General features: G+C 37.5%; 1 protein-coding gene across 1 annotated transcript in view; it reads right to left on the reverse strand.

Moving 5' to 3' along the window:
- Positions 1-15,610, reverse strand: part of BBS5 (Bardet-Biedl syndrome 5) — a 29,572-nt gene that overhangs the window by 1,698 nt on the left and 12,264 nt on the right. The window contains exons 6-10 of the mRNA XM_045819737.1: positions 10,526-10,661; positions 7,779-7,874; positions 5,131-5,193; positions 3,466-3,600; positions 890-973 (exon numbers count right to left, since the gene is read on the reverse strand). Of these exons, the coding sequence (XP_045675693.1) occupies positions 890-973; positions 3,466-3,600; positions 5,131-5,193; positions 7,779-7,874; positions 10,526-10,661 (514 nt within the window). The remainder of the gene's footprint in view (positions 1-889; positions 974-3,465; positions 3,601-5,130; positions 5,194-7,778; positions 7,875-10,525; positions 10,662-15,610) is intronic.

Consider the following 15,610-nt stretch of genomic DNA (forward strand, 5'->3'; position numbering starts at 1 on the left):
TTACGTGGGCTAAGGAACAGGCAATTAATTTAAAGAACAATTCTGTGACTAAATGTATTTTATATTCTGTTACTATGTGTCTAACGGTTTTCTCAATTATCTTTACAATGCTGGAAGTAGAATTCACTTTTTCTGTCAGTCATTATTAAGGTCTTCAAGAGTTGTGCTTTAAGCTTTAAAAAATGTGCTTTGTCATTAGTGTGTCATTAGCATTGTTAACTTGAAAGGAGATAAAAAGAATGACTTAGAAGGTATGAAATTTCATCACTACTTTTTTGTTTACAAGATGATGCTGGCAAAATAGAACAAAGCAATCAGTCAGCAAATGCATAAAGTTTGAGGTGGTAGTAGTAGTATTTTATAATTAAATATTTTATACTAATTTTACTTTCTGTTTAAAAATATTTGTTCCCAAAGAGGTATTCTGGTCAGATTAACAGACCACAATATAAAGTATTTTTATTATTTTGGCTATTAATTAAATAATAAAAATGTGGAAATGGGAAAGTTTATTGTTCAAATAGATGTTTAATATAATATACCTAAGTACTAAAGGGAAGTTCATCTCATAAAAATTAATTATAGAAAGTATAGATTTTAAATTAACTATACTTAATATGTTTTAGTATTCTAAGGTATGAAAAAACTTTTCACATATCTGAAATCCTCTGAATAATTCTGTTCTCAAACTATTTCCCAGTTTGGTAATTCAAAAGTATTTTTGCACATGCAAACTTCCAAACTTAAAAAAAAAATAGTACTCACCAACTCATCTTTCAAATGTTCTCAAGTTCAATGGTGTTGTACATACTTAATGTATTATTTAATAAAACGTGCCCCAGATAAAAATAATCATAAGAAATTTCGTAGCCTCCTTTGTTATGCTCACCACAAAAGCATCTGGGTGATCATCGGGTTCTATTTCTACATCGTCTTGAATTTGTTCAACTGTCAGAGCTTCCAGGGACTGTGGCTGAAAATCAGATGTTAAAAATGCATCAAAGAGACAATATTAATTAAATAATTTAGTAAAATATGCTGAGAGAACTGTAAATACCTGTAAAAGGATAGCACAAATATAAACTATTCAAGTCTTATAAAAATCATTGTATAACATATTTTATTAAAACTAACGAGTAATAAGTCAGTTAAACTTAAGCTTTTAAATCTGAAGTTGATATCATCAAAAGAATTAAAATAACAAATTTATACAAACTCCATTATGATACTTAGAGATAACTGAGTTTATTTTTTTTAAGAGAGAGAGCAAAGGAGGGAGAGAGAGAGGGCAAGAAACATGGATCAGTTGCCTCTTGCACATCCCCAACTGGGGACCTGGCCCACAACTCAGGCATGTGCCCTGACTGGGAATGGAACCCACAACGTTTTGGTTCGCAGGCTGCTGCTCAATCCAGTGAGCGACACCAACCAGGGCTTAGAGATATTCTTAAAGAAAAAAGTCTCATTGGACTTTATCTGATTTTCTTTCATTTAGTTAAAAAGAAACCAACAAAGCTTTGTATAATATCCATTTTTCAATTTTCCCCAAAATAGTCATTAAAGAGAATCTGTGAAAAGTAAAAGAACTAAGATTTCTATGAAATATTTTTAAAGTAGAACAGAATAAAATATAATACTTATATTTATGAGTATATTATTCATAAAGTATATTATTTTCAAATATTTGAGTATCTGTGGTGTACTAGGCACTATGCTAGTGCTACCAAGGTATAAAGTCCCTGCCCATACCCAGAAATGGTTTGTACTCTGGTGGGAGTGGAGCAAGAGATAAAACACAATTATTAATAACTAAATAGTAGGTTGAGCCATATGAAGTTGCCATATTTGTTAATTGAAAGTGGTAAATATTAATAATATCATATGGTCCAACACAGGAAAACAGTTGTAACAAAAGCGCTATCTATTATAATCAGAGAGTTGGAGAAAGCACAGGTTCTGGCTTGTGACTCACAGAAACCTCCCTGATGTAAAGGCTGGCCTATGGTCTAGGGCTTTAGGATGAGGGTAGGAGTGTGCTGCTTATCAAGATAGTGACCTGACTCCGTGCTCAGAGGTCAGCGCAGTGCTTCAGCTACGTTCAGAGCTGTGTGGCTGTGTACAAGTAAGGTAAGCAATCTAAGCCTCAGTCTCTTTAACTGTGAGATGATGGTGATGATGATGATGATACACTTCATCTTCATAGTACTGAATTAAATGAGATGATGCATATAAAATTCTTAGAGCAGTGAATGGCAAACAGTAGGTGTTCAACACAGTCATTCAACAACTATGAGTATTCACTAAGAGTCTATTATGTGTCAGTTGAGACTGCTGGAGATACAAAGGTTAAAGAAAAATAGACCCCCCTCTCCCCAAAAAAGACAAAAATCTCTGACTTTATGAGGCGGGTTGCCAGTTGAGATGAACAGTCAGGGAACACCTTCCTGAGGAGGTGGCTGTTGGAGCAGAGAATTACATGAGGTGACAGAGTGGCTATTCTTATGTACCGGGCCAAAGAAAGGGAACAGTGGAGAAATGGGTAGGAGAACTAACATACTGAGTGTGTCGCATGTGCCAGGCATTTCATGGACATGATCAGTAACTTTTTTAATCAATAGCTTTTTAAGGGAGAGTATGTTCACTTTATAATGAGAAAACTGACACTCAGATTTGCCTAGGGTAACAAGAACACCTGCAACAGAGAGCAGTGCAGGCCCCAAAGACAGAGAGCGAGAGACCCTGTGCTGGAGCAGTCAGTGGGGGCACCCGGGAGTGCGCCTCTGGCAAGGGCGCCGCTGGAGGGCAGACAAGGAGGACATCCCTAGTGCAGCGGCTAGTCAGCACACAGTGATAAACCCCATGACAGGGGTCCTGGCTGGAGAGGCAGAAAGCCAAAAGAGAACAGAGCAGACATGTGGAGTGCTGACCGTGTCGGGTACCTGGAGAGCAGAGACTGGTGCAGACGTGAGGAAGCAAAGAGCAGACATGAGGGGTGACATTCAAAATATTCCACAGCTGACACGACAGAGGGACTGATGGACAGGAATACTGGAGGAGCAGACTCCTGCAGTTGCTAAACTGTAGCACCTTGGGGGAGGAAAATGGCACCCATGCTAATGGGAGGCTGAAGTAGAATAAAAATAAAGCTGACAGAGGGAGATTCAAGCCTGTCTACAACAAGGAGCCTCGCATGTGGAGACTTCTCTGGACAGGCTGCTCGCCTAGAAGGGCAGGAATAGACGAGGAAGCAGCCAGCGAGAAGGCAGGCAGTGAGCACAAACCAGTGAGGGCCCAGGGGCCGTGTTCACCGAGCAGAGCTGGTATATTCGTAATTTTAAACACAGATTATTTATTTTTTAAACATAGTTTAAAATTAATTTGTACATAATGGATGTATGCCTGAATTTTATGGACTGTATAAAACCAATTTCACAAACACTGTATTTCATGTACTGAACAAGGTACCTTTTCTTCCATCTCATAATCCACTCCAAATATAGGACTAGCCGAATAGACTTTGTGAAGGGAATTGATTTCCTTAACTGATGCTTGTAGTTTGTCCACAGGATCTATTTTAAAGCCAAGAACATACCCTCCACTCTACAAGAAAAATAATGAAAAAATAAAAAACAAGCCTGAGAAATGGTATTTAAGTATATACATGTAACAAACTATAGCTCTAATTGTCCTTATTTCAGAGCATATTATGTAAGCAGATTTTTATTTTTAATTTAATTTTTTATTTTTTCCATTTTTTAAATTTTATTGTTGTTCAAGTACAGTTGTCTGCATTTCCTCCCTTCCTCTCCCCCTACCCCAGCCATCCCCATAAAGCAGATTTTTTAAATTAAAAATTTTATTATGAAAAACTTCAAACACACACATAAATAGAAAGAAGAGTTCAGTAAGTGTCCATCATCCATTGAGCTCACACAAGTGACGAAACAAGGCCAGCTCTGTTCCTTCTGCAACTGTGCCCTCCCCCAAATCTCCTCCCCTCACCACTCAGGAGCACTTTACAGCATATCCAGATACCACATCATTTCATCTGTAAGTATCAAAGCTGATATTTCAAGTCCAAAAATACACTGTAGATATTGTGAAAGCTAAGGGAACTAAGTTTTTCTTGAGCTAGACCTTGAAAAGGAGTATACTGTATATTAAAAGAAGGGAATGGTCTACGTGAAACTATCTCCTTGAAGAATTAAGAAAGAAACTTCACTGTGACAGGGTGTTGAAGAGTGTTAAAAAGTAGCACACTGTAACAGGTGAGAGCACATGCTTTGGGTTGAGGGCATAAGTTTTTGGGCTCAATTCTGGTTTTACAACACATTTACTAGCTGTACAATGCTGGGAAACTTCTATTTCTGAGCTTCAGTTTTCTATTTTCTAACCACAAAATGGTTAACAAGTTGTATTAAATAGTGTGTATCTGACATTTCGTGCAGTTCCTAGTACATAGCAACCACTCAATACTGGCAGCTACTAATCAATAGGCCAGGGGAAAGAAGTGACTGGACATTCATCATGTTTAAACTTAGAATTTAGGAGAGGAGAGATTTTATAAAGAAGTAAATGTTTTATTTAAAAGTATTTCTTAAAAACCTGGCATAATGGGGCACAGCAGTTTATCATCAGATGCAATATAATCTTGTGAGAGTGTAACATCTCAATGCATCTGCACAGACCTGTGTTCCTCAGACGGTCTTGTGAGTCAGTCAGATCTGCAATCAAAACCTAGCCCACCTCTCACTGCTTGTGAGAGCACGGGTGAGGTTCCTAAACCCGGCAGGCCTCGGTTTCCTTGACTGTAAAATGGGGAGAGATAGTAATTGTATCACAGGGCTGTGCAAATATTGAGATAATGCATGAAGAGTACAGTGACTTGACTCTGTCACTACACGTGATAGTCATGATAATAATGAATAGGTCTGTCCAACAAAGAAACATAAGCAGGATTCTTCCTACGGGGACAATTACTATATGACTTCAAACTTTTCATGTGTCTTCATGTTATAGCCAAAATTCTTCTTGGATGTAAACTGGTTACTATATGAATAAAACTGAAGGTAAACTGTTACATAGTTTTAAAAATCTATTAAAGATTAATAAAAATATTAAGTATCTTACCTGCTGAGAGCTTTCTATGACAAGAGCTAAACCAAATTTTGAATCTCTAATCTTTATTGAACGCTAGATGTAAAATGAAAAAGAAAAAAATGCTCATTGTTATTATCTGATAATAGTGAATTTTTAAGATACTTTAGTCAATTTTCACACAGTAAAACTACTTTTCACAGTCTAAAGAATTCTTCCTCTTTATTACACTCCCACAGAGATCAACTAAATAAAAACTTTTATATTGGAAATAGGGCAAACTTGTAATACAAAGATGGCACCTCTAAAACACACACAAAATTCTCTGACTTCTAAGGAGTTACAACTTTTCTGGATATTTTGAACCAAAGGCCAGCAATCTTTTACTTATGGAAAGCCAGTGTCTTTCGGAGCTCCAAAGGCTGGGTTAGCTTTTAAAAGTCTTATGTGCCTTCTGTTTCTTACATCATAAGTGGCTACCTTCCTAAAACATCTCCATTCCTTTTATTAAAAGAAAAAAAATAAGTTACGGGCATTCACCACAGGGCGTCAAGGAAGGCTGACGCAGTCAAATGTGACTAGCATCAACAGGTAAGCATGACAGGGGGATGAAGCTTGCCTAGCGGAAGGTGAGCAGTGGCATCAGGGGCCTGGGAGAAGGGAAGAGAGGTAGAGGCACAATGGCGGACAGGAGCTGCAGAAAGTGACATAAAAGGTGCTTGCTGGCGAGGTTAGAGAGGACCGTGGAGGATCTAGCATTATGACCAGCAGACCAAAAGGCAGAGAAGGGTAATCTGTGGTAGGTGATGGCGTATCATACTGCCAGACAGATGGGCATTGGATGATGAAAAAGAGAGAAAAAGAAAGAAGAGAGGGAGAGAGAGGGCAATGGAGGGAGAAGAGGGAGGGAGGAGGGGAAAGGGAGACTGATTAAATGGTGGTTGCTATGGAAACCAGGCCTTCTATCTAGACTACTTCACACCCCACCAGGAGTATATACAGTCCTGGTCAAGAACTATAAACTCTGGCAGCACCCTGGCTGTCAGTAGGTAATCTAACCAGGAGACTGTGGGCGACACAAGCTGGTAAGATAGAAACTGGCAAGGAGACACATATTGATACATGGCTATAGTACAGGAGGCGGGCAGGGCAATGGCTGGGGTGCAGAGCTGAAGTCAGACTAGGACTGCCTCAGTGACAGACTGATGGTAACAGACTGCAAGCTGTTTGGCCTGGCTGAATTCTTTCCAGAAGCCTATTTGGCAACTGTATTCTTAAATAACAAAAAGTACCCTATTTGAAGAGCAGAAAGCACAAGGTTATTTACTACTCAGTAATTATTTGGCACAATGGAGTTTAGGTTCAGCAAGCCAAAACACATGTAAATACAATCAATGTAAAACAGCAATGAATAATATAAACACCCATTTATAAAACACCTATGTGGATTCTGTCACATCTTCTCAGCCATGATTATAAATTCGTTTATTTTGTTAGATGGCCAGAAATAATTTTATTCCTGTCAGAATCTATGATTTTCTGTTTAATGTGTTGCTTTTTACCACCTGACTGAAAGCTCCTTGAAGGCAGGAACTGCAATGCACTGGTAAGTGATATGCAAGATTGTATTTCTAGCACCTAATAGCACAGGGCAGCTTTTCAGTATCTGGAGAATGAATGATTAGATATTTTAAAGTAACTCAGAAATCAAACAGTTTAGCAAAAGATAGGCTTGAGAATGTTTTTAAAAGAATTATTCTTCACATAGGCCTAGAAGTCCCTTAAAAAAATGACATTTTCCAGATACAGATACATTGTATCTACCCCATAAACATTTATTAACGAAACTGCTTAGTCTTAAGATTACTTCTATACAGTACTACAGTAAGGGCTATTATCATAGGATAACCTCATAGGATTTTCATTAAGTATTTTTAAGTTCTGTGTGATATATGCTAGAGTCTAAAGTAGTTTTTTATAAATAAACTTCTTCAGTTTATTGAAGTTAACTATTGTTTCACCATATCACATACTTATCATAACAGCAGCAGCAGAGTGAAAAGAACCACTTTTATCTACTCCCAAAACAAAATGATCTTTGATGGAGTTAGTTCTTATTCTGGGGTTTAACAGCTTTTTAACTTCGGCTAAAACCATTATCATTAAACACCATCTTGATTTCTTTCATTGAAACTGTATCTGAATACAATGAAAACAGTTCATTCACAGAATTCATCATTTCGTTCTGGCTTAAAAACGGTTTGAGTGGAAAGCAGCAAGAGAGCCAAAGAGAAGTGTACAGCGCGGTGCGCCGAAGCCCTGCCCAGGAGCACTGCGTGCCTGCCTCAGGGAGAGGTTGTGGCCACGGCCCTTCGAATGACATCTAAGAAACGCACACCTTAATCTGTATGAAAACTAATTAAATTTTTAGAATCCAGTACATTTCTCTCTTAATAGCAAGTTGACAATGGTGCTGTTTTCCTTGAATGTAAAGTAAAATTCGGTCTTTCCTATGTTGAAATAGTAAACTATCGACATTTTTAAAAGTTTGCTCTCCGCTAAACTGCTGCCACTTAAAAAGGGAGAAAGAGAACTTATCTGACTCCCAATGTCCCATTAACTGTTGAACAGAAATCATTTATTCTGCATTAAAATGATGCCATCAAAACGCACGCACTTACAATTTGCAGGTATGGTATGCTGACATTAAAGCTGTCATTCATATTTGCATGCCACACGATTCTCACATTGGTAATAAAAAAGGTTCCTAAATTTCCCTGTAAAGGACAGTAATGAAAGATACATCAATGATCACTTGTTTGAATACATGTTCTTTATTTTCTAAACACCGGAATAATTCTAATTATCAGAGCAACAGCAAATACCACAACTGAGTATTGTGGAGTATTTTTAAAAAAATATTTTATTTATTTGTAGAGAGAGGGGAAGTGACAGAAACATCAATGTGCGAGAGAAACATCAATCAGTTGCCTTTCTCATGTCCCCAACTGGGGACTCGGCCTGCAACCTAGGCATGTGCCCTGACTAGGAATCGAACCAGCGACCCTCTGGTTCAAAGGCCGGCTCTCAAGCCACAGACTCACACCAGCCAGGGCATTATTACGGAGTATTAATGACTTCATCATTCATTGCATAGCAGAACAATTAGGGTACTGAGAGCACGGACTCTGGAGTTAGAGAATCATTACATCATCAGTACTTAACAGTTGTCTGACCAGGGGCACATTTCTTTTTGGTGAGTTGTGTCAAATGTAAAATGAGTATTTGATTAAATAACCCATGTGAATAAAGCCCACAGCACAGTATCTGGCACGCAGTAAGCATTCTACAGGTGTTAGATCTTGTTATAACTGTTACTCAAAACCTGGGATACGTCAAGGTAAGGGAGTGGTAAGAGACAAAATACATTTGATAACCGCCATCAGTCCACAAGAGATATGTAATGGCTCTTCCACACTAACTATAGATTGAAACTGTTCTCTAGTTACATGGCCCTCAACATCTCTCAAGAGTATCCCAATATAATAGCTTAGTAGCTTTAAAAAATCTTCAAGGCCTAATAACATGGCACCAAAATTATCTGCCTCTACCATTTATCTATCATTCTCCACCTCCTCCCCACCACATACACTAGAGGGATTTTCTTTATTTTATACTTTGAGGTTGCACATAAAACATTAACTAACAAACCCCTAACCTAAAAAGTCTTCTTTTGGGATGTCCAAGTTTGAAAAAGCAGGAAAGATGACCTACTCCCAATTATAATTAAATTACTAAGTATATGTATATCTATTCCCCTCTCTACTTTTATCTTGTAAAAAGTTGTTATACAAAAATTTTAGCCACCATTACTCCCAGCCCAAGCCCCATTAAACAATACTAAGTCTCACTTTATAAGGAATTCTTTATGTCATTGTTTCCTCCTTATTTTAGAAAAAGAGAACTGTAAAAATATCCTAAGGACTTTTTTAAGTAGTAAGAGTGCATATTTTGTTTTATTATTTTTCAATAAACATTAGTTAGGTTGACAATAACATCTCTATTTTCAATAAAATGATGTACCTGATTATTCTCAAACATCTTAATTAATTAATTTAAAATGCCAGGTGGTGTGCTAGGTAGTAAGGATCCACTATGAATAAAGTAACTCCACCCCTACTCTCATGAAGCCTAAAGTTTAATGCGGGGGCACAGACAAGCTCTGTATGTCAGAGCAGCAGTAATGCAGAGTGGTAACTGAGTGCAGTCTGCATAAAGGACACACAAAAAGCAGCTTTCAGAAAGTGACATCTAAGCTATGGCCTAACGCAGGGCTGGCCTGCTGCCTCAGTTTGTATGGCTCACAGCCTAAGAATAACTTTTACATTTTTAAATGGTTGGGAAACAAGTCAAAAGAACAGTATTTCATGACACATGAATACTGTATGAAATTCAGACTTCGGTGCTCATGACAAAGTTTCACTGGAGCACAGCCACACTCACGTGTTTATGTAGTGTCTGTGGCTGGTTTCGCATTACAACGGCAGGACTGAGAGATGCTGGGGCAGAAACTGCAGAGCCGGCAAAACCTAAATATTTACCATCTGGCCCTTTACTGAGTGAACTTGGCTGACTCCTGATGAAAAGGAGTTATTCAGATGGGGAATGTCTGTCTCCTAGAGAACCTTTATCAGTTTAAAACTAGAACTTTTCAAATGAGCAAAGTTTATTTACAACTTAAGGTCATGGTCCAATGTTTAGCAAGAAGCTCTTCATTCAAATGCTGTAGCTTGACCACAGTGGTTGTTGGTCTAATCTAGGTTGTAACACACACGAAGGCTGGAAACTATTCTTAGAAAAACAAATTTTTCTTTGGAAATTAATGTTACTTATTTCAATTATTAGTTGCTTACACATTTCCACTGGTAATCATTTCAAGAGGAAATGAAAAGTTACAACAATGGAGAGAGGGGTCACCAAATGAATTATATGTTTAACTCCACGAAGACCAAAGTAACAATCTCCTGTGACAGTCCACCCCATGGCTCTCCCCCCGCAGCATGGGTTACCCAGATTCACAGTGTGGTGCAGCAGTACAGGGGGACGACCGTGGCTCTGGGACAAACTAGGTGTGCGAGGTCACTTTTCTTTGGCGCTTGAGTTTTTCATGTATAAGTGAATAAAGATTGAACTAGAGATGATCTTGAAGGCCCATTCCAGCTCTAAATTCAATGTAGAACAAATGTTGCAAAACAGAAACCATAAAAATGTGAAAAGTAGATTATTTTATATCAAGAGCTAAAATGTTAACTTATCAAGAGGTATGATGATACTTTTAATAGTTAAATGATATACAAACCTAAAGATAAATGGAAAAGTGATTACCAAGGCAATGCCCCCAAAAAGTCACTAATTTTTTACACAATACCTGATCACTGGATAAATTCCACACTCCATTGATTTTGTCGTATAAGTGTTCTTGTGGTAATAATCTTAGTTGCTTATTTTGAATTAGTGCACTTCTCAATTTAAAATCACGATACATTTTAGAAGTTTCATATGCTCTATGACAGAGAATAAACAAAAGGCTAACTTAAACATGCAGTTTTCTTTGGTTATTTTTACTTATCTACTAAAATATAAAGTTGTTAGTACTTATATACATCACTCAAATAATTAACAATAAAAATTTTTCCTTTTTAAGCTGATGTCCTTAAACTGGTATGATTTTTTTTCAGTCAGTTTTGCTGATTATAGTATTTTGTAGACTTTGTCATTTTAATGTAGTACTTACATATTTTATCTCAGTAAACTATTTTTTCAATGTCTAATTTTTAAGGTACTAGACATAGCATGAGGACATAGATTTTTCTCTTGAATGGGAAAAACAATGCTTGTATATAATAAACACAAATTATTTTTTCTATAAAAATGCTTCCCTTCGTTTCTGTCTTAGTCAAAAGCACCATTATTCTTTCTGTCACTACAACCTGAAAAAATTATGCTCACATCTACCTCTATACAAGAAGTTAGAATGTATCTGTAGACTTTGTCCTTTAGTGTAGCATTTACATATTTTATCTCAGTAAACTTTTAGATGTTTAATTTTTTTAAGATTTATTTATTTTTAGAAAGGGAAGGGAGGGAGACAGAGAGAGAGAGAGAGAGAGAGAGAGAGAGAGAGAGAGAGAGAAACATCAATGCGCGGTTGCTGGGGGTTATGGCCTGCAACCCAGGCATGTACCCTGGCTGGGAATCGAAAGATGTTTAATTTTTAAGGCACTATATATCACACAGCAAAAAGAGAGGACAGAAATTTCTCTCAAACTGAAAGACAAGGCTTGCATATAAGGATATGAAAATTTGCCCTGGCTAGTGTGGTTCAGTGGTTGAGCACTAGTCTGTGAATCAAAGGATTGTGGGTTCCATTCCCAGTCTAGGGCACATGCTTGAGCCTGGGACCAGGTCCCCAGTAGGGGGTGTGCCAGAGGCAACTGCACATTGATGTTTCTCTCCCACTCTTTCTCCCTCCTTTCCCCTCTCTAAAAAAAAATATAAATAAATAAAACCTTAAAAAATGAAAATTATTTAAATAATAGACATGGAAATTCTTATTTTTTGTCAGAATGCTTCCTTTCATTTCTGTTTTAGTCAAAGGCACTGCTGTCCTTTTTCTCACTGCAACTTGAAAAAAATTATGCTTACATCTACCTGTACACAGAAAATTAGAATGAATCTGTACCACCTCCACAAGTAACCCTAGGAAAGAGTCTAGGACAGACAGTGTGTGTATATCTCTGTGTGTATAAAATCCCTATAACTTTGTTTCCTTTCTATGTCTCCCTATTAATAAGTAAATATAGAAGTAAATTTTTTCTTTTCTTTTTTTTTTAATTTTATTTTAATCATTGTTCAAGTACAGTTTTCTCCCATAAATTCTTTTCTTTTTTTTAAGGTTTGATTTATTTTTAGAGAGAGGGGAAGGGAGTGAGAGAGAGAAAGAGAGAAATATTAATGTGTGGTTGCCTCTCGCACGCCCCCTAATGGGGACCTGGCCTGTAACCCAGGCATGTGCTTGGCTGGGAATTGAACCAGTGACCCTTTGGTTTGTAGGTCGGTGCTCAATCCTCTGAGCCACACCAGCCAGGGCTAGAAGTAAATTCTTAACTTCTAAAAATTTATTTTTCAGTTACATTTTACATTCAATATTATTCTGTTTCAGTTTCAGGTATACAACACAGCAGTTAGATAATCACATACTTTATAAAGTGATCCCTCCAATATTTTCAGTACCCACCTGGCACCACACACAGTTATTACCGGATTATTGACTATATTCCCTATGCTCTACTTTACATCCCCATGACAATTTTGTTACTGTCAGTTTGTACTTCTCAATCCCTTCACTTTTTTCATCCAGTCCACCAACTCCCACCCCTCTGGAAACCATCAGTCTATTTTTTTGTAGCTATAAGTCTGTTTCTATTTTGTTTGTTCACTTATTTTGTTCTTTAGATTTCATATATAAGTGACATCATATGGTATTTGTCATTCTCTGTCTGACTTATTTCACTTAACATACACTCTTAACTGGTAAAATTTCACTCCTTTTTATGGCTCAATAATATTCCATTTAATATATGTACACAACTTTTTTATCCACTTGTCTATTGATGGGCACGTGGTTTGCTTCATACATTAGCTACTGTAAGAAAATTCTTAACTTTTGATTCATTAATTCTAAATATATCCATAAAAATATAGGTGACTTTACCCTACTACTTATAGGCTGGTGTGGCTCAGTGGGTTGGGCTTCGTCCAGCAGACTGAAAGTTGCTGGTTTGATTCCCGGTGGGGACACATGCCTGGGTAGCAAGCCAGGTCCCTGGTGTTTCTTTTGCACATCAATATTTGTCTCCCTCTCTCCCTCCCTCCCTTCCCTTTTCTCTAAAAACAAACAAACAAACAAACAAACACATAAATACAATCTTTTTTTAAAAAATAGGCTAATTTACCCATGTAATGAAACTTTGTTTTCTTAGCCTAAATTAACTTTAGAAGTCATTCATATAAATTATAGTACTCAATGTTAAACTTCTGATTTTTACTATAACTAACCTTCTAATATATAAATGGTGAAAAGGCAGGATATGAGCATTTGCTTATAAATCTTGATTTCCTTTAGTGCTGTAATCATCAATATTTAACCGGGGTGGGGGGAATGAAAACTATTTATGCCATAAATTATGTTGTGTGGGGGGTACACAACACTTTTATACTATTAAAGAAAAGAAGCTTCAATAGGCCCTTCCAACTTGATTTTATATTACTTCTTTAAGTAAAGTAAAATAAAAAGCTAAGGTTTATGTATCTTCCCAAGAGAACTAAAAAATGTTTTTACTCAAAACTTGTACATGAATGTTTATAGCAGCATTATTCATAATAGACAAAATTGTTTATTAACTGATGAGTAGATAAAATATGTGTACTTATAAGGGAATATTATTCAGCTATAAAGAAGGAATCGACTTCTAGCCAAGATGGAGGCGTAGGTAGACACACTGTGCCTCCTTGCATAACCAAAAGAAGGACAACAAATTAAAAAAAAACAACACATAAAACAGAACTGCTGGAAAATCAAACTGTATGGAAGTCTGAAAACCAAAGAGTTAAAGAAGAAACATTCGTTCAGACTGGTAGGAGGGGTGGAGATGGGTAGCCAGGTACAGAAGACTTGTGGCAAGGCAGCGGCTGAAGGACCAGGTGGTCCCACATTTGCATGTGGATAAACCAAGAGGAACAACTGGGGAGTGAGACAGAGCACACAACCCAGGGTTTCAGCACAGGGAAATAAAGCCTCAAATTCTCTGACTGAAAATATCTGTGAGGGTTGTGTCAGTGGGAGAAACTCCCAGCCTCATAGGAGTTCACTGGAGAGACACACAGGGCCCTAGAACGTACACAAACCCACCCACCCAGGAATCAGCACCAGATGGATGCAATTAGTAGGGGAAATGACTGAAAGCTGCCCAAGAGCCGAGCAAGTGGCATTGTTCCCTCTTGGACTCCTAACCACATACAGCACCACAACACCCCTACGTGGGTTGTTCTGCCTTGGCCCATACCTAAGGCTCCACCCTTTACAAAATAACAGGTAAACCAAGACAAAGAAATATGGCCCAAATGAGAGAACAGATCAAAGCTCCAAAAATAGAACTAGGCAATGAAGAGATAGCCAACCTATCAGATGCACAGTTCAAAACACTGGTAATCAGGATGCTCACAGAAATGGTTGAGTATGGTCACATGGTAGAGGAAAAAGTGAAGGCTATGGAAAGTGAAATAAAGAAAAAAATATATACAGGGAACCAACAGTGAAGGGAAAGAACCCAGGACTCAAATCAACGATTTGGAACAGAAGGAAGAAATAAACATTGAACCAGAACAGAATGAAGAAAAAAGCATTCAAAAACATGAGGAGAGGCTGAGGAATCTCTGGGAAAACTTGAAACATTCCAACATCCAAATAATATGGGTGCCAGAAGGAGAAAAGGAATGGCAAGAAATTGAAAATTTACTTGAAAAAATAATGAAGGAGAACTTCTCCAATCTGGCAAAGGAAATAGACTTCCAGGAAGTCAAGGAAGTCCACAGAATCCCAAAGAATTCTGGACCCAAGGAAGCACACATCAAGGCACACCATAATTATATTACCCAAGATTAAAGATAAGGAGAGAATCTTAAAAGCAGCAAGAGAAAAGAAGACAGTTACCTGCAAAGGAGTTCCCATATGACTATCAGTTGATTTCTCAAAAGAAACCTTGCAGGCAAGAAGGGGCTGGAAAGAAGTATTCCAAGTCATGAAAGGCAAGGACCTACATCCAAGATTACTCTATCCAGCAAAGCTATCACTTAGAATGGAAGGGCAGATAAAGGTTAAGTTAAAGGAGCTCATCATCACCAATTCCTTATTACATGAAATGTTAAAGGGACTTACCTAAGAAGATAAAAAATATGAGCAGTAAAATGACAACAAACTCACAACTATCTCCAACTGAACCTAAACAAAACAAAAACAAACTAAGTCAACAACTAGAACAGGAACAGAATCACAGAAGTAGAGATCACATGGAGGGTTATCAGCGGGAAGGGGGAGGGGTGAATGGGGGAAAAGATACAGGGAATAAGAAGTATAAATGGTAGGAGCAGAACAGATGGAAAAGTTAAGAATAGCATAGGAAATGTAGATGCCAAAGAACTTATGTGTACAACCCATGGGCATGAACTAAGGAGGGAGGAATGCTGGTGGGAGGGCAGTGCAGTGAGGAGAATAGAGGGGAGAAAAAAAATGGGACAACTGTAATAGCATAATCAATAAAATATATTTAAAAAAAGGAACAAAGTACTGATACATGCTATAACATGGATGAACCTTAAAAGTGAAAAAAGTCAGACAGAAAAGGTCAGTCAACCATTTATATGTAATGTCCAGAACAGGCAAATCCATGGAGAT

This window comes from Phyllostomus hastatus, unplaced genomic scaffold (assembly GCF_019186645.2).
Source record: "Phyllostomus hastatus isolate PE091 unplaced genomic scaffold, TTU_PhHast_1.1 phas_contig_1, whole genome shotgun sequence".
Lineage (NCBI taxonomy): Eukaryota > Metazoa > Chordata > Mammalia > Chiroptera > Phyllostomidae > Phyllostomus > Phyllostomus hastatus.